The sequence below is a fragment of the Anarhichas minor genome, unplaced genomic scaffold, assembly GCF_050575085.1.
Source record: "Anarhichas minor isolate MPS153535 unplaced genomic scaffold, ASM5057508v1 ptg000014l, whole genome shotgun sequence".
Taxonomy (NCBI): domain Eukaryota; kingdom Metazoa; phylum Chordata; class Actinopteri; order Perciformes; family Anarhichadidae; genus Anarhichas; species Anarhichas minor.
In genome coordinates, this window is record NW_027466460.1 from 14371094 (window position 1) to 14395512 (window position 24419).

General features: G+C 41.4%; 6 protein-coding genes and 1 long non-coding RNA gene across 8 annotated transcripts; 4 read left to right on the forward strand and 3 right to left on the reverse strand.

Annotated features, from left to right (window-relative positions):
• The first annotated feature begins 179 nt into the window (after positions 1–179).
• Positions 180–3843, forward strand: LOC142949798 (E3 ubiquitin-protein ligase TRIM21-like). Its single transcript, XM_076091635.1, has 2 exons — positions 180–423; positions 998–3843. Exon 2 carries the CDS (start codon positions 1000–1002, stop codon positions 2638–2640), a length of 1641 nt encoding a protein of 546 aa, XP_075947750.1. The 5' UTR covers positions 180–423; positions 998–999; the 3' UTR covers positions 2641–3843.
• A 1295-nt stretch (positions 3844–5138) lies between these two features.
• LOC142949837 (mitochondrial import receptor subunit TOM20 homolog) lies at positions 5139–6665 on the reverse strand. The gene is made up of 4 exons (XM_076091678.1): positions 6619–6665; positions 5851–5932; positions 5523–5665; positions 5139–5362 (listed from the first exon to the last, which is right to left on the reverse strand). Exons 1-4 carry the CDS (start codon positions 6625–6627, stop codon positions 5318–5320), a joined length of 279 nt encoding a protein of 92 aa, XP_075947793.1. The 5' UTR covers positions 6628–6665; the 3' UTR covers positions 5139–5317.
• Positions 6551–9871, forward strand: LOC142949834 (E3 ubiquitin-protein ligase TRIM39-like). Its single transcript, XM_076091674.1, has 2 exons — positions 6551–7136; positions 7711–9871. The coding sequence occupies exon 2, from the start codon at positions 7713–7715 to the stop codon at positions 9336–9338; it is 1626 nt and encodes a 541-aa protein (XP_075947789.1). The 5' UTR covers positions 6551–7136; positions 7711–7712; the 3' UTR covers positions 9339–9871.
• Positions 9872–10722: 851 nt separating this feature from the next.
• Positions 10723–24381, reverse strand: LOC142949839 (mitochondrial import receptor subunit TOM20 homolog). Its single transcript, XM_076091679.1, has 4 exons — positions 24335–24381; positions 11881–11962; positions 11555–11697; positions 10723–11391 (listed from the first exon to the last, which is right to left on the reverse strand). Exons 1-4 carry the CDS (start codon positions 24341–24343, stop codon positions 11347–11349), a joined length of 279 nt encoding a protein of 92 aa, XP_075947794.1. The 5' UTR covers positions 24344–24381; the 3' UTR covers positions 10723–11346.
• Positions 11977–13360, reverse strand: LOC142949840 (uncharacterized). The gene is made up of 3 exons (XR_012954095.1): positions 12790–13360; positions 12640–12686; positions 11977–12198 (listed from the first exon to the last, which is right to left on the reverse strand). It is a non-coding gene; the product is annotated as an uncharacterized LOC142949840 (long non-coding RNA).
• Positions 13691–16145, forward strand: LOC142949833 (E3 ubiquitin-protein ligase TRIM39-like). Its single transcript, XM_076091673.1, has one exon. The coding sequence runs from the start codon at positions 13691–13693 to the stop codon at positions 15359–15361; it is 1671 nt and encodes a 556-aa protein (XP_075947788.1). The 3' UTR covers positions 15362–16145.
• Positions 19805–24069, forward strand: LOC142949835 (E3 ubiquitin-protein ligase TRIM39-like). Of its 2 annotated transcripts, XM_076091676.1 has the most exons (3): positions 19805–19930; positions 20516–21685; positions 23936–24069. In XM_076091676.1, exons 2-3 carry the CDS (start codon positions 20518–20520, stop codon positions 24046–24048), a joined length of 1281 nt encoding a protein of 426 aa, XP_075947791.1. In that variant the 5' UTR covers positions 19805–19930; positions 20516–20517; the 3' UTR covers positions 24049–24069. The 2 variants fall into 2 exon arrangements, with proteins under 2 accessions (XP_075947791.1, XP_075947790.1); XM_076091675.1 differs by lacking the exon at positions 23936–24069 and having other exon boundaries at positions 20516–22688.
• Positions 24382–24419: the final 38 nt, after the last annotated feature.

Sequence of the window (24419 nt, forward strand, 5' to 3'; positions counted from 1 at the left end):
TCTTATCTTAACATGTTTAAAACCTGTTAACATTCACGTTAACGAAATGTGAAGCACCTTTGTGATGTGCTCAGATAAATCAACAAGATGTCTGATATGAGTCATATGCATCCTTGACAGGCTTTGGGGTGTGTATGGGAGAGACAACTGGGACAAATATGATGAGGGTCACATGACTGTCGGTTAAAAGCCAGACTACTCCGTGTAAACCAGAGGGAGGAAACGAAACCTCACCAGTTAAGAGGCGGAGCTACACTGTGAAGAGAAGAGCTTCAACGTCACACTCCAGAAACGAAAGTTAAGTTTGTCAGAGTGTCAGACACACTGCAGTAAAGACAAGTCTCTGTGTTTCTCTCAAAGAAAAGTCAAAGTGACTTCATCAGGTCTTTCTCAACAACACAGCAGAGTCTCTTCCAAACACTGGTGAGTACAGCTGATCATATTTACACTTTCAACAACCAGGATTAACACAAAACTGTAACTTTACTCAGGCAGGAAGTTCCACTCTTTTCACTTCATACTTGATCAATTGTTCACAATATAACTCTGTGTGTTTGTCCACAGTCCCACTATACAGTAACTCACTTTAACAGCTTTGAACAGTCTCAGGACTTTAGCAACTTGTAGCTGAATCTCTGTGGTTTGAACTTTAGTCTCACTGCTACTTTCCTGCTGTTATTACTGTTCACTGATCGCTTCCTTTATTGCCTCTTGTTGTTTCACATTAAAAGTTTTCCACCAGTGAACCAGCGGGAGGCTCTTATTGTGAAGCAGCTAGAGGAAACGTGTTAGCAGTGCTGTTCTTCATCACAAATTAGACTTATTCTGTGCTGCTTTGTGAGAGTAGCAAACTTGAGCTTGTCAGCACGACTTTGATCTTGGTTGCTTACTTACAAGTTAAAAGATATAAAAAGAATCACACTTGTTTCCTTTTTTAACAAATAATTAAACTCTATTTTGAATGAATTGTTTTTCTTTTCTTCCACTCTTTGTGTAGATATGGCTGCTGCAAACTATCTGTCATCTGAAGATCAGTTTCTGTGCTCCATCTGTCTGGATGTGTTCACTGATCCAGTCACCACACCATGTGGACACAACTTCTGCAAAAACTGCATCACTGAACACTGGAATACTAGTGACAGATGCCAGTGTCCCATGTGTAAAGAGGGTTTCAACACAAGACCAGATTTGAGGGTCAACACTTTACTCTCTGAGATGGTTGCTCAGTTCAGACAGTCAGCTCAACAGAAAACCAGCAGCTCAGAGCAACAAGAGTCCAAACCAGGAGAAGTTCCCTGTGACGTCTGCACTGGAACCAAACTGAAGGCCCTGAAGTCCTGCCTGGTGTGTCTGGCCTCCTACTGTGAGACTCACCTGGAGCCTCATCTGACAGCTTCACGCCTGAAAAGACATCAGCTGATCGACCCTGTGGAGAACCTGGAAGACAGGATGTGTACGAAGCACGATAAACCTCTGGAGCTGTTCTGTAAGACCGACCAGACATGTGTCTGCATGCTTTGTCCCGTTTTAGATCATAAGACGCACGAGTTTGTTCCTCTGAAAGAAGAATATGAAGGAAAGAAGGTCGAGCTGAAGAAGACAGAGGCTGAAATTCAGCAGATGATCCAGAAGAGACGACTGAAGATTCAGGAGATCAAACACTCAGTCGACCTCAGTGAGGAAGATGCAGACAGAGAGAAAGCAGAAGGTGTTCAGGTCTTCACTGCTCTGAAGGAGTCTGTTGAGAGAGGCCAGGCCAATCTCATCGACACGATCAAAGAGAAGCAGAAAAGAAACGAAAAACAGGCCGAAGCTTTCATCAAAGAGCTGGAACAGGAAATCTCTGAGCTGATGAAGAGAAGCACTGAGGTGGTTCAGCTCTCTCTCTCTGAAGACCACCTCCATCTTCTCCAGAGTGTTCAGTCCTCAAACATCCACCACCCACCACCCACCAAGGACTGGACAAAGGTCAGTGTTCCTCCAGCATCATATGAGGGAACTGTGAGAAGAGCTGTGGCTCAGCTGGAGGAGACGCTCAGTAAAGAGATAAAGAAGCTGGTTGAAGCTGAGCTGAAGAGGATCCAGAAGTTTGCAGTGGATGTGACTCTTGATCCTGATACAGCAAATCTTAAACTCATCTTGTCTGCTGATGGGAAACAAGTGCATACTGGTAAGGTACAGCAATTACGCCCCAACAATCCAGAGAGATTTTCTCCTACTCTCTGTGTTTTAGGAACACAGAGTTTCTCTTCAGAAAACTTTTACTACGAGGTTCAAGTTAAAATAAAGTCTGGATGGGATTTAGGAGTGGCCAGAGAGTCGATCAACAGGAAGGGACAAATCTCACTGAGCCCTCAGGATGGTTACTGGACCATATGTTTGAGAAATGGAAATGAGTATGAAGCTCTTGATGACCCTTCAGTCAGTCTCTCTCTGAAGTCTCAGCCTCAGAAGGTGGGGGTGTTTGTGGTTTATGAGGAGGGTCTGGTCTCCTTCTATGACGTAGATGCTGCAGCTCTTATCTACTCCTTCACTGGCTGCTCCTTCAAAGAGAATCTCTTCCCATACTTCAGTCCTGGTCCTAATCCTGGTGTTAAAAACTCTGCACCTCTGATCATCTCTCCTGTCGGAGTAAACTAATCACTTCTCCCACTTCATTCAGGGGAACATATTCAGCCTCAACCCTGTGTGGTCTACATCTTATTCTCTACAGAATCTGGTAACAGTAGGGATGCACAGATACTGTGCTCATGTACTCGTACACATGCAGCCACTTTCCCTGTAAGTCTCCTTCACATGAATTAGTTTAGCAGTGAGGTTGTCAGCTGTGTGTCTGTCTGGCATCATCTGTCAGGGTTTCCACCAGTGTAGTGCAAGCCTGGTGTAATGTTAGCCGGTGTCCTGTAGAGAGAAAGTGTGTGTGTGTGTGTGTGTGAGACGTTTGTGTGTGTGTGTGTGTGTGTGTGTGTGTGTGTGTGTGTGTATGTGTGTGTGTGTGTGTGTGTGTGACGATGCTACAACTCCTCAGGACTTTAGCCAAGTTTATGTGTCTTGCATACCAGCCACCTGCTGATGATAGTGTGGGGTGTTAGCCCTGAAGCTAATTATTAACACGGTTAATCATTAACCTCCCGACAGCAAACTCTGCTGATTGTATCAGGAAAACACAAAGTTTAATGTGAAAATGTAGCAACAGCATCATGATACAGTCAGAAAGGGAGGAACATCTGATGACAATAAAGCATAACTTTAAATTCATTGCTTGCTATGTAATTGTATTATTTAGTGCTAATATCGGTAATCGGTATCAAGAAGTACCCAAAGGCACTTGTTGAAAAGAAAAAGAAAAAAACGGTATCAGTGTATTCCAAATTTACTGTGGTGATTGATTTACTCTATTGTCATTATATGTATCCCATTACAAAGGCAACACGTTTATTTAATACGTTCATCTTTTCAACCCTTCATTGTGTCACGAAGATTAATTTCAGAGTAAGGATTATTACATGCTTTTAGTGTCTACAGAATGCAGTATGTCTCATTATAATGTTGGACATAAAAAGTGAATGTGGCATTTTCTACTTGGTTTGAAAAGTGGTTTAATTAATTTCTGGTCACTTTGGCCATTTTTGTTCTGTTTTGTGAATACTGGTGAGACGGCTTATGAGTCAAAGAAATCTGTAAATATATGATTGTTGAATAAAAACTGCAAAATAAAGTGGTTGTTGAACACAAGGTCTGAGTTAGCTTTGACTTGAGCACTAAACACTGACGTTGTATTTCATTACAATGTATTGTGAGTCCTGTGACTGCTGCTTCACAATAAAAGCTTCTTGTATCAGACTTTGACTGGAGAAGTTGTGATGATTGACACTCAAAACATAACTCAACAAGTGGAAATTACTCATAAAAATCATCAACCAGTCAGAAACTGGAGGTTCTGAATCAATTAATTGACTTCACAAGACTCGTGTTTCAGAGGGTTGTTGGTCCTCCGCCCACAGAGACAAAAGGCTAAAGTGTTACTCCTAACACAGTTTGTCCTTCAAAATAATTAAACTCTAATTTAATGCATTTAGTTTCATAATGTTCATGCTAAATATTTGTAACCCTTCAAACGCTCTGAAATCATGAGTCGCCTGATGTGAACGCTCCAAAGTGGTAAACAACTGAATCTTTGTCTTCACTGCCATCTAGTGAATGAAACAGAAATGCACCAAAGAACCACTGAATGCAGCGCAAAGTTTCACCGTTTATGTTCTGTGAGACATCGCAAGGCATTGTGGGATTCCAGGCAATGCAAGACAGACGGGCGACGCAGAAACTTGAGAGGTCGAAAGTGGCAAAATATGAATGTGATGCAAAGAACACAGTTATTTAGCCTGAACATTTTACAAAGACAAAGAGAAAGTGATGCAGCAGCAGGACAAGAAGTTTAGTGTTTCCCTGCTGTGGATGAATCTCTCTGGAGGAGAAGATCTTTGCTGTAGTTTCTAGGATGTCTCTTTTGTTCGTCCTGTGAGATAATAGGTACAGAAATGAAGACACGACCTGTTGTAAAACGTTGTAGGACGACTATTTTAAATGTTTGCTCACTAGAAGCTACTTTCTAAATATCGATGACACGTGCACAGAGACGAGCAACAACTGGAGGAGGCGTGATTTCATTTAAAATAAACTCACAAGACGACTTCAGAGTTTGTTCACATTTTTTATTTTCCTAAAGAGGGTCGTCCTCTTTAAAATGACAAAAACAAAACTTTTCATCACTTTTTCAAAAGTGTTTCCAAGTCGAGAACGAACAGAAAGACGACTGATAACAAAACAACAATAAATACTTTGTGACGCATCCGAGCAAAGAGAAGATTCCTGTTTCTGTAACTTTCTGCGACTGATATCAGAAGAACCATGAAGATGGTTGGTACAAACATGTCAGACGATGTAAACCTGGTACATGATGCCGTCAGGACGTGTGCTACACCACCCTGAAGGAAGGAGCCGATTCATGTTAACACCCGGTCCACTTGATGAGTACAGACCTAATGATGGTGAAGTGGGGACGGGCTCTTGTGTTTCTCTGGCCGTTATGATCCAGATACTCTTAATACCCCAAACGGGTAATTTAAGTGAAAAAACAAAACACTACTGTCATGAATAAACCAGGAATACAAAACTAATTCCACTTCAGGAAGTGATGGACGTCGGCCGGAGCGATGGAGGCCGAGGCGTTGGCAGGGTCGTCATGGAAGGTCCACGTGAGGAAGAGGAAGGGGAGGAAGAGGAGGGTGAGGGTTTGGGGGTTGTCTCCTCCTGGTCCTCATTCTATATCGTCCTCGCTCAGACTCTGTGCACTCACAATACGCTGCAGGACAGGAGCAGAACACAAACCGGCTTGTTTCGTTTCTTCCTTTCCTTGTTTCATTGATAACACGTGATTTTAAACTGTTGTTGTTGTTTCTGTGTGGAGAACAGAAGGACTCATGGAGATCCACATGGAGAATAAAGAGAAGTGTTGGGCCTACCTGGCTGATGCTGGGCAGTTTGGTGAGCAGCATCTGGAAGACGGGCGGAGGCAGAGTCTGCTGCAGCACCTGCAGCAGCTGCTGAGGCTGACCACACACGGCGATGGCGTTGGTCAGGTGGTCCACACCTTTCTCATAGTCTCCTGTGGAGCGAAGCACAAAGACCAGACGTAAAGTGTAAAGACACCATGACGGACTCCACAGAGACCAGAGGAAAGACTTTGACACAACTCACTGCTGCCTGGAATAAGACTGAGAAACAATAAAACCACACGAGTGAAAATCAAACTGTGACTGTAAAGAAGGTGTTGGTGTGAGGAGGTGTTACCCTGAGCCAGCAGCTCCTCCCCCAGCTGGATCTCCTCCAGGAAGAACTTCTGCACCGCCTCAGCGTCCTTCAGGTCCGGGAGCTGCAGGACAAACAACGGTCAGCCACCGGAAGGAAAACTCTTCTCTCTGGTTTTCACCATTTCTTTTTGGGGTCTCTGTGGTCAGACCTCACAGGAAGTCATCATACGGTGATCAGTAATGAGCTCTGATCTGTGAGCCAGTTAAACTTCATCTGCATGCTGGGAGCGACCCTCCTTCAATCACCATTATCCAATAAGGAGCCAGATAAAAGCCACCAGCTGATCACTGAAGTCCTCTTTAAAATAAAAGTATATAGTGGGTGACTGTTAAAGTAGATTCATCATCATATTCTTTCATTTGTATGTTTACATGATACATCTTAATGCCCGTTGCTATCAAAGTGTCAGAATAAAACAGGAATTGAAGATGTGCTGACTTCAGAATAAAAGCCTAAAAATTGTGCTAGAAATATTATTATTATTATTATTATAGTTATATAGCACACAGTGTTAATAAAGAGGATTTTGTAAATAAAAAAACAAACAAAATGTCATTGATAATAATAATAATAATATTTATTGTATGGTGACTGTTATTTCATCAAGTAAGATTTTATCAAACTTTAGAGTCACTGAGTAATATTTGACTATTTCAAATCTTAGTTTCCTCCCCACACCATACAGCTCACTAATGTGAATTGATTGACAGGTGATAACAGGAAGTGGTACAACAGATTTGTGCTCACCTTTGCCATACCTGCCCTCTCTTTGGCTGCCTTCTGCTTTCTCCGCCCTGCGACAGAAACACAGAAACAAACAGCACGTACAGTCAGAGTCCAGATGATCACCTTTATACTGAATTAAAGACCAAGAGACAGTTGAAGCACATAACTCCCCTTAAAACAACAAACTTAGTTTTGTGTCATGTTAACTTCAGCCCTACTATGTCCTTGACAGGCTTTGGGGTGTGTATGGGAGAGACAACTGGGACAAATATGATGAGGGTCACATGACTGACTGTCGGCTAAAAGCCAGACTACTCCGTGTAAACCAGAGGGAGGAAACAAACCCTCACCAGGTAAGAGGCGGAGCTACACTGTGAAGAGAAGAGCTTCAACGTCACACTCCAGAAACAAAAGATAAGTTTGTCAGAGTGTCAGACACACTGCAGTAAAGACAAGTCTCTGTGTTTCTCTCAAAGAAAAGTCAAAGTGACTTCATCAGGTCTTTCTCAACAACACAGCAGAGTCTCTTCCAAACACTGGTGAGTACAGCTGATCATATTTACACTTTCAACAACCAGGATTAACACAAAACTGTAACTTTACTTAGGCAGCAAGTTCCACTCTTTTCACTTCATCCTTGATCAATTGTTCACAATATAACTCTGTCTGTTTGTCCACAGTCCCACTATACAGTAACTCACTTTAACAGCTTTGAACAGTCTCAGGACTTTAGCAACTTGTAGCTGAATCTCTGTGGTTTGAACTTTAGTCTCACTGCTACTTTCCTGCTGTTATTACTGTTCACTGATCGCTTCCTTTATTGCCTCTTGTTGTTTCACATTAAAAGTTTTCTACCAGTGAACCAGCGGGAGGCTCTTATTGTGAAGCAGCTATAGGAAACGTGTTAGCAGTGCTGTTCTTCATCACAAATTAGAATTATTCTGTGCTGCTTTGTGAGAGTAGCAAACTTGAGATTGTCAGCACGACTTTGATCTTGGTTGCTTACTTAAAAGTTAAAAGATATGAAAAGAATTACACTTGTTTCCTTTTTAAACAAATAATTAAACTCTATTTTGAATAAAATGTTTTTATTTTCTTCCACTCTTTGTGTAGATATGGCTGCTGCAAACTATCTGTCATCTGAAGATCAGTTCCTGTGCTCCATCTGTCTGGATGTGTTCACTGATCCAGTCACCACATCATGTGGACACAACTTCTGCAAAAACTGCATCAATGAACACTGGAATACTAGTGACAGATGCCAGTGTCCCATGTGTAAAGAGGTTTTCAACACAAGACCAGATTTGAGGATCAACACCTTCATCTCTGAGATGGTTGCTCAGTTCAGACAGTCAGCTCAACAGAAAACCAGCAGCTCAGAGCAACACGAGTCCAAACCAGGAGAAGTTCCCTGTGACGTCTGCACTGGAACCAAACTGAAGGCCCTGAAGTCCTGCCTGGTGTGTCTGGCCTCCTACTGTGAGACTCACCTGGAGCCTCATCTGACAATGTCAGGCCTGAAAAGACATCAGCTGATCGACCCTGTGGAGAACCTGGAGGACAGGATGTGTACGAAGCACGATAAACCTCTGGAGCTGTTCTGTAAGACCGACCAGATGTGTGTCTGCATGCTTTGTCCCGTTTTAGATCATAAGATGCACGAGTTTGTTCCTCTGAAAGAAGAATATGAAGGAAAGAAGTTCGAGCTGAAGAAGACAGAGGCTGAAATTCAGCAGATGATCCAGAAGAGACGACTGAAGATTCAGGAGATCAAACACTCAGTCGACCTCAGTGAGGAAGATGCAGACAGAGAGAAAGCAGAAGGTGTTCAGGTCTTCACTGATCTGAAGGAGTCTGTAGAGAGAGGCCTGAATGAGCTCATCAACACAATCAAAGAGAAGCACAACACAATAGAGAAACAGGCCGAAGCTTTCATCAAAGAGCTGGAACAGGAAATCTCTGAGCTGATGAAGAGAAGCACTGAGGTGGTTCAGCTCTCACTCTCTGAAGACCACCTCCATCTTCTCCAGAGTGTTCAGTCCTCAAACATCCACCACCCACCACCCACCAAGGACTGGACAAAGGTCAGCATCAGCCAATCATATGAGCCGACTGTAGTGAGAGCTGTGTCTCAGCTGGAGGAGACGCTCAGTAAAAAGATAAAGAAGTTGGTCAAAGCTGAGCTGAAGAGGGTCCAGAAGTTTGCAGTGGATGTGACTCTTGATCCTGATACAGCAAATGCTTATCTCATCCTGTCTGCTGATGGGAAACAAGTGCGTACTGGTAAGGTAGAGCAATTACTCCCCGACAATCCAGAGAGATTTTCTGTTAATGCCTGTGTTTTAGGAACACAGAGTTTCTCTTCTGGCAGATTTTACTTTGAGGTTCAAGTTAAAAGAATGACTGCGTGGGATTTAGGAGTGGCCAGAGAGTCGATCAACAGGAAGGGAAACATCACACTGAGTCGTGAGGATGGTTACTGGACCATATGGTTTAGAAATGGAAATAAGTATGAAGCTCTTGATGACCCTGCAGTCAGTCTCTCTCTGAAGTCTCAGCCTCAGAAGGTGGGGGTGTTTGTGGATTATGAGGAGGGTCTGGTCTCCTTCTATGACGTAGATTCTGCAGCTCTTATCTACTCCTTCACTGGCTGCTCCTTCACTGAGAAACTCTTCCCATACTTCTGTCCTGGTGGTAGAAACTCTGCACCTCTGATCATCTCTCCTGTCGGAGTAAACTGATCACTTCTCCCACTTCATTCAGGGGAACATATTCAGCCTCAACCCGTGAGTCATGATCAACGCATCATGACTCACGTTCTGTTTAATCTACCGACACATTTATTTTCACTTCCAGAAGAAATCATTGTTTCTAAAGACACCAAATATGTCAAGCTGCAGTTTGAGTAAAATAGCAGAAAACTAAAAAGAAATACTGCAAAATATCTTGATTATTTGTATTTGTTTTTCTATCTGATGTGCAGCCGCAGAAAAACATATTGCTGATTATTTGATTGTGTCATGAAGATTAATTTAAGAGTGATGATTATTACATGCTTATAGTGTCTACAGATGAATACTGGTGAGACGGCTTATGAGTCAAAGAAATCTGTAAATATATGATTGTTGGATAAAAACTGCAAAATAAAGTGGTTGTTGAACACAAGGTCTGAGTTAGCTTTGACTTGAGCACTAAACACTGACGTTGTATTTCATTACAAATGTATTGTGAGTCCTGTGACTGCTGCTTCACAATAAAAGCTTCTTGTATCAGACTTTGACTGAAAAAGTTGTGATGATTGACACTCAAAACATAACTCAACAAGTGGAAATTACTCGTAAAATTCAACCGGTCAGAAACTGGAGATTCTGAATCGATTAATAGACTTCACAAGACTCGTGTTTCAGAGGTTTGTTGGTCCTCCGCCCACAGAGACAAAAGGCTAAAGTGTTACTCCTAACACAGTTTGTCCTTCAAAATAATTAAACTCAAATTTAATGCATTTAGTTTTATAATGTTCATGCTAAATATTTGTAACCCTTCAAACGCTCTGAAATCATGAGTCGCCTGATGTGAACGCTCCAAAGTGGTAAACAATTGAATCTTTGTCTTCACTGCCATCTAGTGAATAAAACAGAAATGCACCAAAGAACCACTGAATGCAGCGCAAAGTTTCACCGTTTATGTTCTGTGGGACATCGCAAGGCATTGTGGGATTCCAGGCAATGCAAGACAGACGGGCGACGCAGAAACTTGAGGGGTCGAAAGTGGCAAAATCTGAACGTGATGCAAACAACACAGTTATTTAGCCTGAACATTTTACAAAGACAAAGAGAAAGTGATGCAGCAGCAGGACAAGAAGTTTAGTGTTTCCCTGCTGTGGATGAATCTCTCTGGAGGAGAAGATCTTTGCTGTAGTTTCTAGGACGTCTCTTTTGTTCGTCCTGTGAGATAATAGGTACAGAAATGAAGACACGACCTGTTGTAAAACGTTGTAGGACGACTATTTTAAATGTTTGCTCACTAGAAGCTACTTTCTAAATATCGATGACACGTGCACAGAGACGAGCAACAACTGGAGGAGGCGTGATTTCATTTAAAATAAACTCACAAGATAACTTCAGAGTTTGTTCACATTTTTTATTTTCCTAAAGAGGGTCGTCCTCTTTAAAATGACAAAATCAAAACTTTTCATCACTTTTTCAAAAGTGTTTCCAAGTCGAGAACGAACAGAAAGACGACTGATAACAAACAACAAACAATAAATACTTTGTGACGCATCCGAGCAAAGAGAAGATTCCTGTTTCTGTAACTTTCCACGACTGATATCAGAAGAACCATGAAGATGGTTGGTACGAACATGTCAGACGGTGTAAAGCTGGTACATGATGCCGTCAGGACGTGTGCTACACCACCCTGAAGGAAGGAGCGGATTCATGTCAACACCCGGTCCACTTGATGAGTACAGACCTAATGATGGTGAAGTGGGGACGGGCTCTTGTGTTTCTCTGGCCGTTATGATCCAGATACTCTTAATACCCCAAAACGGGTAATTTAAGTGAAAAGACAAAACACTACTGTCATGGATAAACCAGGAATAAAAAACTAATTCCACTTCAGGAAGTGATGGACGTCGGCCGGAGCGATGGAGGCCGAGGCGTTGGCAGGGTCGTCATGGAAGGTCCACGTGAGGAAGAGGAAGGGGAGGAAGAGGAGGGTGAGGGTTTGGGGGTTGTCTCCTCCTGGTCCTCATTCTATATCGTCCTCGCTCAGACTCTGTGCACTCACAATACGCTGCAGGACAGGAGCAGAACACAAACCGGCTTGTTTTGTTTCTTCCTTTCCTTGTTTCATTGATAACACGTGATTTTAAACTGTTGTTGTTGTTGTTTCTGTGTGGAGAACAGAAGGACTCATGGAGATCCACATGGAGAATAAAGAGAAGTGTTGGGCCTACCTGGCTGATGCTGGGCAGTTTGGTGAGCAGCATCTGGAAGACGGGCGGAGGCAGAGTCTGCTGCAGCACCTGCAGCAGCTGCTGAGGCTGACCACACACGGCGATGGCGTTGGTCAGGTGGTCCACACCTTTCTCATAGTCTCCTGTGGAGCGAAGCACAAAGACCAGACGTAAAGTGTAAAGACACCATGACGGACTCCACAGAGACCAGAGGAAAGACTGACAGAACTCACTGCTGCCTGGAATAAGACTGAGAAACAATAAAACCACACAAGTGAAAATCAAACTGTGACTGTAAAGAAGGTGTTGGTGTGAGGAGGTGTTACCCTGAGCCAGCAGCTCCTCCCCCAGCTGGATCTCCTCCAGGAAGAACTTCTGCACCGCCTCAGCGTCCTTCAGGTCCAGGAGCTGCAGGACAAACAACGGTCAGCCACCGGAAGGAAAACTCTTCTCTCTGGTTTTCACCGTTTCTTTTTGGGGTCTCTGTGGTCAGACCTCACAGGAAGTCATCATACGGTGATCAGTAATGAGCTCTGATCTGTGAGCCAGTTAAACTTCATCTGCATGCTGGGAGCGACCCTCCTTCAATCACCATTATCCAATAAGGAGCCAGATAAAAGCCACCAGCTGATCACTGAAGTCCTCTTTACAATAAAAGTATATAGTGGGTGACTGTTAAAGTAGATTCATCATCATATTCTTTCATTTGTATGTTTAAATGCTACATCTTAATGCCAGTTGCCATCAAAGTGTCAGAATAAAACAGGAATTGAAGATGTGCTGACTTCAGAATAAAAGCCTAAAAATTGTGCTAGAAATATTATTATTATTATTATTATAGTTATATAGCACACAGTGTTAATAAAGAGGATTTTGTAAATAAAAAAACAAACAAAATGTCATTGATAATAATATTTATTGTATGGTGACTGTTATTTCATCAAGTAAGATTTTATCAAACTTTAGAGTCACTGAGTAATATTTGATTATTTCAAATCTTAGTTTCCTCCCCACACCATACAGCTCACTAATGTGAATTGATTGACAGGTGATAACAGGAAGTGGTACAACAGATTTGTGCTCACCTTTGCCATACCTGCCCTCTCTTTGGCTGCCTTCTGCTTTCTCCACCCTGCGACAGAAACACAAAAACAAACATCACGTACAGTCAGAGTCCAGATGATCACCTTTATACTAAATTAAAGACCAAGAGATAGTTGAAGCACATAACTCACCTTAAAACAACAAACTGAGTTTTGTGTCATGTTAACTTCAGCCCTACCATGTCCTTGACAGGCTTTGGGGTGTGTATGGGAGAGACAACTGGGACAAATATGATGAGGGTCACATGACTGACTGTCGGCTAAAAGCCAGACTACTCCGTGTAAACCAGAGGGAGGAAACAAACCCTCACCAGGTAAAAGGCGAAGCTACACTGTGAAGATAAGAGCTTCAACGTCACACTCCAGAAACGAAAGATAAGTTTGTCAGAGTGTCAGACACACTGCAGTAAAGACAAGTCTCTGTGTTTCTCTCAAAGAAAAGTCAAAGTGACTTCATCAGGTCTTTCTCAACAACACAGCAGAGTCTCTTCCAAACACTGGTGAGTACAGCTGATCATATTTACACTTTCAACAACCAGGATTAACACAAAACTGTAACTTTACTCAGGCAGCAAGTTCCACTCTTTTCACTTCATACTTGATCAATTGTTCACAATATAACTCTGTGTGTTTGTCCACAGTCCCACTATACAGTAACTCACTTTAACAGCTTTGAACAGTCTCAGGACTTTAGCAACTTGTGGCTGAATCTCTGTGGTTTGAACTTTAGTCTCACTGCTACTTTCCTGCTGTTATTACTGTTCACTGATCGCTTCCTTTATTGCCTCTTGTTGTTTCACATTAAACGTTTTCTACCAGCGAATCAGCGGGAGGCTCTTATTGTGAAGCAGCTAGAGGAAATGTGTTAGCAGTGCTGTTCTTCATCACAAATTAGACTTATTCTGTGCTGCTTTGCAAGAGTAGCAAGCTTGAGCTTGTCAGCACGACTTTGATCTTGGTTGCTTACTTAAAAGTTAAAAGATATAAAAATAATCACTTTTTAAACAAATAACTAAACTATATTTTGAATAAAATGTGTTTCTTTTCTTCCACTCTTTGTGTAGATATGTCTGCTGCAAACTATCTGTCATCTGAAGATCAGTTCCTGTGCTCCATCTGTCTGGATGTGTTCACTGATCCAGTCACCACATCATGTGGACACAACTTCTGCAAAAACTGCATCACTGAACACTGGAATACTAACGACCAGCACATGTGTCCAATGTGTACAAAGGTTTTCATCTCAAGACCTGAGCTGCACATCAACACCTTCATCTCTGAGATGGTTGTTCAGTTCAGACAGTCAGCTCAACAGAAAACCAGCAGCTCAGAGCAACAAGAGTCCAAACCAGGAGAAGTTCCCTGTGACGTCTGCACTGGAACCAAACTGAAGGCCCTGAAGTCCTGCCTGGTGTGTCTGGCCTCCTACTGTGAGACTCACCTGGAGCCTCATCTGACAATGTCAGGCCTGAAAAGACATCAGCTGATCGACCCTGTGGAGAACCTGGAAGACAGGATGTGTACGAAGCACGATAAATCTCTGGAGCTGTTCTGTAAGACCGACCAGACATGTGTCTGCATGCTCTGCCCCGTTTTAGACCACAAGACGCATGATGTTGTTCCTCTGAAAGAAGAATGTGAAGGAAAGAAGGTCGAGCTGAAGAAGACAGAGGCTGAAATTCAGCAGATGATCCAGAAGAGACGACTGAAGATTGAGGAGATCAAACACTCAGTCGACCTCAGTGAGGAAGATGCAGACAAAGAGAAAGCAGAAGGTGTTCAGGTCTTCACTGATCTGAAGGAGTCTGTTGAGAGAAGACTGAATGAGTTCATCAAAACAATAGAAGAGAAGCAGAAAACGACAAAGAAACAGGCTGAAGACTCCATCAAAGAGCTGGAACAGGAAATCTCTGAGCTGATGAAGAGAAGCACTGAGGTGGTTCAGCTCTCACTCTCTGAAGACCACCTCCATCTTCTCCAGAGTTTTCAGTCCTCAAACATCCACCATCCACCACCCACTAAGGACTGGACTAAGGTCAGTGTTCCTCCATCGTATGAGGGGACTGTGGTGAAAGCTGTGGTTCAGCTGGAGGAGACGCTCAGTAAAGAGATGAAGAAGCTGCTTGAAGCTGAGCTGAAGAGGATCCAGAAGTTTGCAGTGGATGTGACTCTTGATCCTGATACAGCTTATCCTAAACTCATCTTGTCAGATGATGGGAAACAAGTGAAACATGGTGACGTGAGGAAGAATCTCCCAAACAACCCAGAGAGATTTTCTCTTGAACTCTGTGTTTTAGCAAAGCAGAGTTTCTCTTCTGGCAGATTTTACTTTGAGGTTCAAGTTAAAGGAAAGACTGAGTGGGATTTAGGAGTGTTCAGAGAGTCGATCAACAGGAAGGGAAATATCACAATGATGCCTCAGGATGGTTACTGGACCATATGGTTGAGAAAAGGAAATAAGTATGAAGCTCTTGATGCACCGTCAGTCAGTCTCTCTCTGAAGTCTCAGCCTCAGAAGGTGGGGGTGTTTGTGGATTATGAGGAGGGTCTGGTCTCCTTCTATGACGTAGATGCTGCAGCTCTTATCTACTCCTTCACTGGCTGCTCCTTCACTGAGAAACTCTTCCCATACTTCAGTCCTGAATGTAATGATGATGGTAAAAACGCAGCACCTCTGATCATCTCTCCTGTCAGAGTAAACTAATCACTCTCTTTTTCATGTAATGATTTTATTCATTAAAGGGAATGAATGTACATATTTTGTGTAAATAGTTATACCATATAGTTTAACTTTAAATGTTATTTTCTACAGAATCTGTTAACTGTGGTGATTAACTTACACTTCATTAAGACTTTTAATTATATGTATCCTGCTACATATCCAACATATTCGTGGGATGTGTTCATCTCTTAAGCTCTGCATCAAGACACATTATATGGAGAAAATCTGTTCAAACCTTCGTTAAACCCAGACTTTTATTTTCACTCTAAAGACACAAAATACTTCAAGTTTGACTTTGAGTAAATCAGCAAAACGAATTCTATCTGATGTGCAGCCACAGAAAACATATTGCTGAATATTTCATTTAGTCACAAAGCTTCATTTAAGAGTAAGGCCTTTTACATTCCTATAGTGTTTACAGAATACAGTATGTGTTGTTGTTATATTGGCATAAACAGTTAATGGACAAAGTTAATTAATAGAAAAGATGCAAATGTTTTTTGGTGTGAAAAGTGGTTTAAATAATTACTAGTCACTTTGACCAATTTTGATTTGTTTTGTGAATATTGGTCAGACGACTTATGAGTCAAAGAAAACTGATTGTAAAGAAATGAGTTGTTGAACACAAGGCCTGAGTAATGAGCTGACTTGAGCATCGAACACTGAACAGAAAAGCCTGGTTTACACATAAGTTGTATTTCATGACAAATAAATTGTTTCTTCTGAATCTTTCACAATAAAAGATTTTTACAAACAAAACATACAAGTTTACAAAATATGTTTTTTTCATAAATCAATAATGTTAATGTTAACGTATTATTAATAATATTGAGGTTTGGACTGCTGGGGGAACAAAGCAAACATTGTGAAAGTGTCACTTTGGGTTTCTGGGTAATTGTGACGGCATTTCTCACAATTTTCACTGTTTTTAAAAAGCCAGACAATTGAGTATTGGAGAAAATAATCAACAGATTAATCCATAGTGAAAAACATCACTAGTTAATAGTTTCAAATGAGCTCCACCTCAACCAACTACAACACTAAAATCCTGCTTTTACATTAATACATGAGTGTTAATAATTTAATAATAGAATATATAATAATCAAACAGTCACAGGGGACTTTTTATACTCTTATGAATATATGTGACTGGTTCTCGTGAGTTTGTTGTTGTCATTGTGTTAATTATATAGATTTGGACTGTATGTATTGTCCGTTAATTACGAAGCATATGTCATGCGCGGAGTTATTGTTTGTTAAGCTAGTTTAGCCTAGCCTCCTAGAAGTGCGGGGCCTCAGCTGTTCTTTGTTGTGTTTTTTGTTGTTCCGGTTCAGAGGTCACACAGCCCGTTGTCTCCTAAGTGAGCGCAGAAAACATATTTCCTACAATTTAAGCTGTGGCGCCATCATGAGGTTATTAGGAGATGTTTCAGCTGCAGGACAGCAGTGAAGGCCCAGCTATAAAATGCACAGCCCGCCACTGCTCTTAATGCTTTAAGTACCTTTTCCTGATTATACAAACATACTTTTACTCAAGTTACATTTTCAATGCAGGACGCTACCTTGTAACAGAGTATTTTAACAGTGTGGTATGAGTAGTTTTACTGAAGTAAAGAATCTGAATACTTCCTGATGAAGACGCACACACACGTGTTTGTGACGTGATTCACATCCTGCCGTTGATTGCATGAAATCGTACCAGTCGACAGTCGCTGGAGATTTCTGAGCCCGGAAATGTATAAATGCTCCGACGAAGGCAGAGAAAGAGAAGACTGCAGGAAAACATGGATGTAAACAGTTCAAAGTCTTGTGCTTTCACGAGGAAGGGAACGCAACGTGTTTGTTTGGCCATAAGGACCCACACAATTCCTTTAGCTGGAAAAGGGAATACAGAGAAACAGAAACTTCTCATGATGCCTTAAGAATCTGGACGAATTTCCACCAAAGCAGCTGCTTTTTTTTTTTTTTTTATAATTAAAAAAAAAAATTATTTTTGGACAGTAGTTTAGGTTATCAAGTTTACATTCGCACCAGCATATATGGTGTCCACAGTTTTTCAAAGTTAGGTAACTTTGTACAATTTGGGAGAGTGTACACATAAACAAATAAAAACATCAGACAGGGGGACTTGAGAGAGAATGTGATAGAGGTCGATGATGCTTGCTAAGCTAAATCAACGTTACAGGGTCATTCATTCACTATTCCACAAAATCTGTTTGTAATGGTTTTACGTATCTCACCCACTTGTCCCAGAGTTGAATAAACCTGTGTCTCTGAAGGCGAAGGGAAAAAGTGATCCTTTCCATAACATAGATGTTGTTTACTATATCTATCCACTCCTGTATCGTGGGGGGCTCAGGAAGCAACCAGCGCCTTGTGAGTGCTTTTTTACAAGCCGTTATTAAAATGCCAAACATGTATTCATCTGGACCCCCTGTTTGGAAATCAAATTTTCCTAAGAATAATGTGGAAAATTGCAGGGGCAGGTCAGTGTTAAGTATGCTTTTTTATGTTTTATGAAACTCTGTCCAGAAAGGTTGTATCACTGGACACTCCCAGAATACATGCCAGGGATTTGCTTCCGGAGCCCCACATCGTCTCCAACATGTAGCGTCCCCTCCAGCGAAGCGCGCCTTCTGCTTCGGTGTGATAAAGAAACGAATAACACACTCCCACGCAAATTCCCGCCACACGTGAGAATTGATGCATTTCCATTGAAATTTACACACATCTAACCAGTCCTCATTTGATATTGAGAGGTTACCTTCTCTTTCCCATTGTTCCTTAACATATCCTGCATTGTGGGACTTTTTTGTCATAAGGCCTTTATAGGATCTAGAGATAATTCCCTTATTTGAATCATTTTGGTAGGCACCGAGAAATATTCTCAATATTGGGTCATCGAGGTCCGTTGTATTTCTAATGTTATGTTCAAAATGGTTGCGTATCTGGAGGTATCTATAAAAATCAGATTTTTCAAGAGAATATTTTTTCCTCAGGTGTTCAAAGTCCTTTAGTTGTCCCTTTTCTGTCAGAGAATAGAATGTTGTTATACCTTTTGGGATCCAGGATTTAAATCTATGATCCATTTAATTTGGTTTGAACCCCGGATCATAGGCACACCATCGAAGTATTTGTAGTTTTTGATCTAGTTTATTATTTCCTTTTATCACGTTCCAGATTTTTAAATGAAATTTGATCCATGGATTTTGTAAATTGTCTATAAGTTTTCCCAAGTTTTTATGGGCCAATACTGCATGAATTGGGGGATCATTCATAATAGAGAGTTCAATATCTTTCCACCTGGCACAATAAGCTGGGGTACACATGTTAATTAAAGGTTTAATCTGGACAGCATAGAAGTAATCTTTAAAATTGGGTCGACCCATTCCTCCTTCCTCTTTTGTGAGTTGTAGAGTTTTAAATTGAATCCTTGGTTTTTTCCCTTGCCAAATAAATCTTGAAAGGATTTTATCCAATTCTGAGAATTGTTTTGGGGGAATTTCTACAGGAAGTGCTTGAAATAAGAACAGACATCGTGGAAGAATATTCATTTTTACGGAGTCAATTCTATGGCTTAGTCCGAGGAAAGAAATAGAGTTCCATCGATGTATATCATCTTTCATTTTTGTTAAGAGGGGGCTGTAATTTATCTCTGCCAATGTTGAGATATCTCTTGGTAGGTATATTCCTAGGTATTTCAGGGAGTTCTGGTCCCAGTTAAGGTGAAATTTCTCTCTAATGTTTGTAGGTGTACAATTAAAAGTCAGAATTTGTGTTTTTTGCAGGTTTAGTTTATATCCTGCATATCTACCATTTCTTAAACAAGCAGCTGCTTGTTTATGAAATGTATCAACTTGATGGATTTCTGGCAGTTCAGAAATGTTAAGTCATCCGTCTGCAGTTTGAGCGGTTTCAGATCACCTACATGACTGCTGTCAAAACATTTGTTACAAACAGTGACCTTGTTAATAATAATTATACTATTTTCCATTTTGTGTCATGTTATGCTGACTCAGACAATATTTTAAACCATCTGTGGTTCCACATTCGTCTTGTTTTCTGTTTGTTAAACAAACTAGACACAATGTGTCAATAAGTGAGCTTAAGCAGAGTCGGCAGCTGTGTTTTCAGACAGATGGAACCAGGCTAGCTGTTTCTACCTGCTTCCAGTCTTTATGCTAAACTAGGCTAACCACATCCTGTCTGTAGCTTCATATTTAACATCCATACGTGTTATTGATCTTCTCTTCTAATACTTTGCAAGAAAGTGAAAAAACAAACATTTCCTAAACTGCTGCTTTCGTATAATATCTATTTATAGTAAACCTTTTAAAGCCAGACTACTCCGCGTAACCTCACCAGTTAAGAGGCGGAGCTACACTGTGAAGAGAAGAGCTTCAACGTCACACTCCAGAAATGAAAGTTGAGTTTGTCAGAGTGGCAGACACACTGCAGTAAAGACAAGTCTCTGTGTTTCTCTCAAAGAAAAGTCAAAGTGACTTCATCAGGTCTTTCTCAACAACACAGCAGAGTCTCTTCCAAACACTGGTGAGTACAGCTGATCATATTTACACTTTCAACAACCAGGATTAACACAAAACTGTAACTTTACTTAGGCAGCAAGTTCCACTCTTTTCACTTCATCCTTGATCAATTGTTCACAATATAACTCTGTCTGTTTGTCCACAGTCCCACTATACAGTAACTCACTTTAACAGCTTTGAACAGTCTCAGGACTTTAGCAACTTGTAGCTGAATCTCTGTGGTTTGAACTTTAGTCTCACTGCTACTTTCCTGCTGTTATTACTGTTCACTGATCACTTCCTACATTCTGCTTCATGTCTTTCCTCTAGCTCTTTCACATTAAAAGCCTTCCACCAGTGAACCAGCGGGAGGCTTTTAATGTGAAGCAGCTAGAGGAAACGTGTTAGCAGTGCTGTTCTTCAACACAAATTATTATTATTCTGTGCTGCTTTGCAAGAGTAGCAAGTTTGAACTTGTCAGCACGACTTTTATCTTGGTTGCTTACTTAAAAGTTAAAAGATATAAAAAGAATCACACTTGTTTCCTTTTCAGTTTATAATTAAACTCTATTTTGAATAAAATGTGTTTCTTTTCTTCCACTCTGTGTAGATATGGCTGCTGCAAACTATCTGTCATCTGAAGATCAGTTCCTGTGCTCCATCTGTCTGGATGTGTTCACTGATCCAGTCACCACATCATGTGGACACAACTTCTGCAAAAACTGCATCACTGAACACTGGAATACTAGTGACAGATGCCAGTGTCCCATGTGTAAAGAGGTTTTCAACACAAGACCGGATTTGAGGGTCAACACTTTACTCTCTGAGATGGTTGATCAGTTCAGACAGTCAGCTCAACAGAAAACCAGCAGCTCAGAGCAACAAGAGTCCAAACCAGGAGAAGTTCCCTGTGACGTCTGCACTGGAACCAAACTGAAGGCCCTGAAGTCCTGCCTGGTGTGTCTGGCCTCCTACTGTGAGACTCACCTGGAGCCTCATCTGACAATGTCAGGTCTGAAAAGACATCAGCTGATCGACCCTGTGGAGAACCTGGAAGACAGGATGTGTACGAAGCACGATAAACCTCTGGAGCTGTTCTGTAAGACCGACCAGACATGTGTCTGCACGCTTTGTCCCGTTTTAGATCATAAGATGCACGAGTTTGTTCCTCTGAAAGAAGAATATGAAGGAAAGAAGGTCGAGCTGAAGAAGACAGAGGCTGAAATTCAGCAGATGATCCAGAAGAGACGACTGAAGATTCAGGAGATCAAACACTCAGTCGACCTCAGTGAGGAAGATGCAGACAGAGAGAAAGCAGAAGGTGTTCAGGTCTTCACTGCTCTGAAGGAGTCTGTTGAGAGAAGACTGAATGAGCTCATCAAAACAATAGAAGAGAAGCAGAAAACGACAAAGAAACAGGCCGAAGACTCCATCAAAGAGCTGGAACAGGAAATCTCTGAGCTGATGAAGAAAAGCACTGAGGTGGTTCAGCTCTCACTCTCTGAAGACCACCTCCATCTTCTCCAGAGTGTTCAGTCCTCAAACATCCACCATCCACCACCCACCAAGGACTGGACAAAGGTCAGTGTTCCTCCATCGTATGAGGGGACTGTAGTGAGAGCTGTGGCTCAGCTGGAGGAGACGCTCAGTAAAAAGATGAAGAAGCTGGTTGAAGCTGAGCTGAAGAGGGTCCAGAAGTTTGCAGTGGATGTGACTCTTGATCCTGGTACAGCTTATCCTCAACTCATCCTGTCTGCTGATGGGAAGCAAGTACGTACTGGTAAGGTACTGCAATTACTCCCCGACAATCCACAGAGATTTTCTCCTAGTCTCTGCGTTTTAGGAACACAGAGTTTCTCTTCAGAAAAATTTTACTACGAGGTTCAAGTTAAAAGAAAGTCTGGATGGGATTTAGGAGTGGTCAGAGAGTCGATCAACAGGAAGGGACAAATCTCACTGAATCCTGAGGATGGTTACTGGACCATATGTTTGAGAAATGGAAATGAGTACATAGCTGCTACTGACCCTTCAGTCCCTCTCTCTCTGAAGTCTCGGCCTCAGAAGGTGGGGGTGTTTGTGGATTATGAGGAGGGTCTGGTCTCCTTCTATGACGTAGATGCTGCAGCTCTTATCTACTCCTTCACTGGCTGCTCCTTCAAAGAGAAACTCTTCCCATACTTCTGTCCCTGTCCTAATGATGGTGGTAGAAACTCTGCACCTCTGATCATCTCTCCTGTCGGAGTAAACTGATCACTTCTCCCATTTCATTCAGGGGAACATATTCAGCCTCAACCCGTGAGTCATGATCAACGCATCATGACTCACGTTCTGTTTAATCTGCCGACACATTTATTTTCACTTCCAGAAGAAATCATTGTTTCTAAAGACACCAAATATGTCAAGCTGCAGTTTGAGTAAATTAGCAAAAAACTAAAAAGAAATACTGCAAAATATCTTGATTATTTGTATTTGTTTTTCTATCTGATGGGCAGCCGCAGAAAAACATATTGCTGATTATTTCATTGTGTCATGAAGATTGATTTAAGAGTGATGATTATTACATGCTTATAGTGTCTACAGATGAATACTGGTGAGACGGCTTATGAGTCAAAGAAATCTGTAAATATATGATTGTTGAATAAAAACTGCAAAATAAAGTGGTTGTTGAACACAAGGTCTGAGTTAGCTTTGACTTGAGCACTAAACACTGACGTTGTATTTCATTACAAATGTATTGTGAGTCCTGTGACTGGTGCTTCACAATAAAAGCTTCTTGTATCAGACGTTGACTTTGACACATAACTCAACAAGTGGAAATTACTCATAAAAATCATCAACCAGTCAGAAACTGGAAGTTCTGAATCAATTAATTGACTTCACAAGACTCGTGTTTCAGAGGGTTGTTGGTCCTCCGCCCACAGAGACAAAAGGCTAAAGTGTTACTCCTAACACAGTTTGTCCTTCAAAATAATTAAACTCTAATTTAATGCATTTAGTTTTATAATGTTCATGCTAAATATTTGTAACCCTTCAAACGCTCTGAAATCATGAGTCGCCTGATGTGAACGCTGCAAAGTGGTAAACAATTGAATCTTTGAAGACACGACCTGTTGTAAAACGTTGTAGGACGACTATTTTAAATGTTTGCTCACTAGAAGCTACTTTCTAAATATCGATGACACGTGCACAGAGACGAGCAACAACTGGAGGAGGCGTGATTTCATTTAAAATAAACTCACAAGACGACTTCAGAGTTTGTTCACATTTTTTATTTTCCTAAAGAGGGTCGTCCTCTTTAAAATGACAAAAACAAAACTTTTCATCACTTTTTCAAAAGTGTTTCCAAGTCGAGAACGAACAGAAAGATGACTGATAACAAAACAACAAACAATAAATACTTTGTGATGCATCTGAGCAAAGAGAAGATTCCTGTTTCTGTAACTTTCTGCGACTGATATCAGAAGAACCATGAAGATGGTTGGTACGAACATGTCAGACGGTGTAAAGCTGGTACATGATGCCGTCAGGACGTGTGCTACACCACCCTGAAGGAAGGAGCCGATTCATGTTAACACCCGGTCCACTTGATGAGTACAGACCTAATGATGGTGAAGTGGGGACGGGCTCTTGTGTTTCTCTGGCCGTTATGATCCAGATACTCTTAATACCCCAAACGTTCCTTTGAAGCCACTGTGACATTGTTAAAATGACCATTGCAGAGACAGAATAGACATGCTTTACCCTCACACATCATATATGCATGCAAAGGTTTACGCCTTTACAACTTCAGATAACGCGTCACAAAGGAAGTCAAAAGTATTTCAAACAGAGGATCTCTGTTAGTCAAGACCTCTCTGTGTCTCTGTCTTACGAAGAAGAAAGAAACAGTGCACAAGATAACAGATAACAAGACACCTGGATACTAAACTAATTAAAGTCATCTACTGAAACTACAGTTTGGTGTCTGCTCTTTTAGGACTTACATTCTTTAAACTTTCACATGAGACTATGACATATTTTCCCATTACAGGACGCGCTGTCCGACGGTCGCGGACGTTCTCGGCCGCGCAAGCCAGAGTCCCGCCGCCACCCCCGACATGCTGGAAGATGCGAGGGCCCGTTCATCGCTGCTCGCAGCTTTAATTATTATTATAGTTATATAGCACACAGTGTTAATACAGAGGATTTTGTGAAGAAAAAAAAAAAAAAAAATGTCACTGATAATAATAATAATATTTATTGTATGGTGACTGTTATTTCATCAAGTAAGACTTTGTCAAACTTTAGAGTCACTGAGTAATATAAAAAATTATACAGTATATACTGAGTAAAATTTCAAATCTTAGTTTCCTCCCCACACCATACAGCTCACTAATGTGAATTGATTGACAGGTGATAACAGGAAGTGGTACAACAGGTTTGTGCTCACCTTTGCCATACCTGCCCTCTCTTTGGCTGCCTTCTGCTTTCTCCGCCCTGCGACAGAAACACAGAAACAAACATCACGTACAGTC

Bases quoted from the DNA above. Each gene is read 5' to 3' on its own strand.
- LOC142949837 (XM_076091678.1), bottom strand. The intron at 5,666-5,850 runs GTAACACCTCCT...TTCGCTCCACAG, and splicing joins GGAGGAGCTGCTGGCTCAGG to GAGACTATGAGAAAGGTGTG. The intron at 5,363-5,522 runs GTAGGCCCAACA...CCTGTCCTGCAG, and splicing joins AACTGCCCAGCATCAGCCAG to CGTATTGTGAGTGCACAGAG.
- LOC142949835 (XM_076091675.1), top strand. From the start codon at position 20,518: ATGGCTGCTGCAAACTATCTGTCATCTGAAGATCAGTTCCTGTGCTCC.
- LOC142949798 (XM_076091635.1), top strand. From the start codon at position 1,000: ATGGCTGCTGCAAACTATCTGTCATCTGAAGATCAGTTTCTGTGCTCC.
- LOC142949839 (XM_076091679.1), bottom strand. The intron at 11,698-11,880 runs GTAACACCTCCT...TTCGCTCCACAG, and splicing joins GGAGGAGCTGCTGGCTCAGG to GAGACTATGAGAAAGGTGTG. The intron at 11,392-11,554 runs GTAGGCCCAACA...CCTGTCCTGCAG, and splicing joins AACTGCCCAGCATCAGCCAG to CGTATTGTGAGTGCACAGAG.
- LOC142949834 (XM_076091674.1), top strand. From the start codon at position 7,713: ATGGCTGCTGCAAACTATCTGTCATCTGAAGATCAGTTCCTGTGCTCC.
- LOC142949833 (XM_076091673.1), top strand. From the start codon at position 13,691: ATGTGTTTCTTTTCTTCCACTCTTTGTGTAGATATGTCTGCTGCAAAC.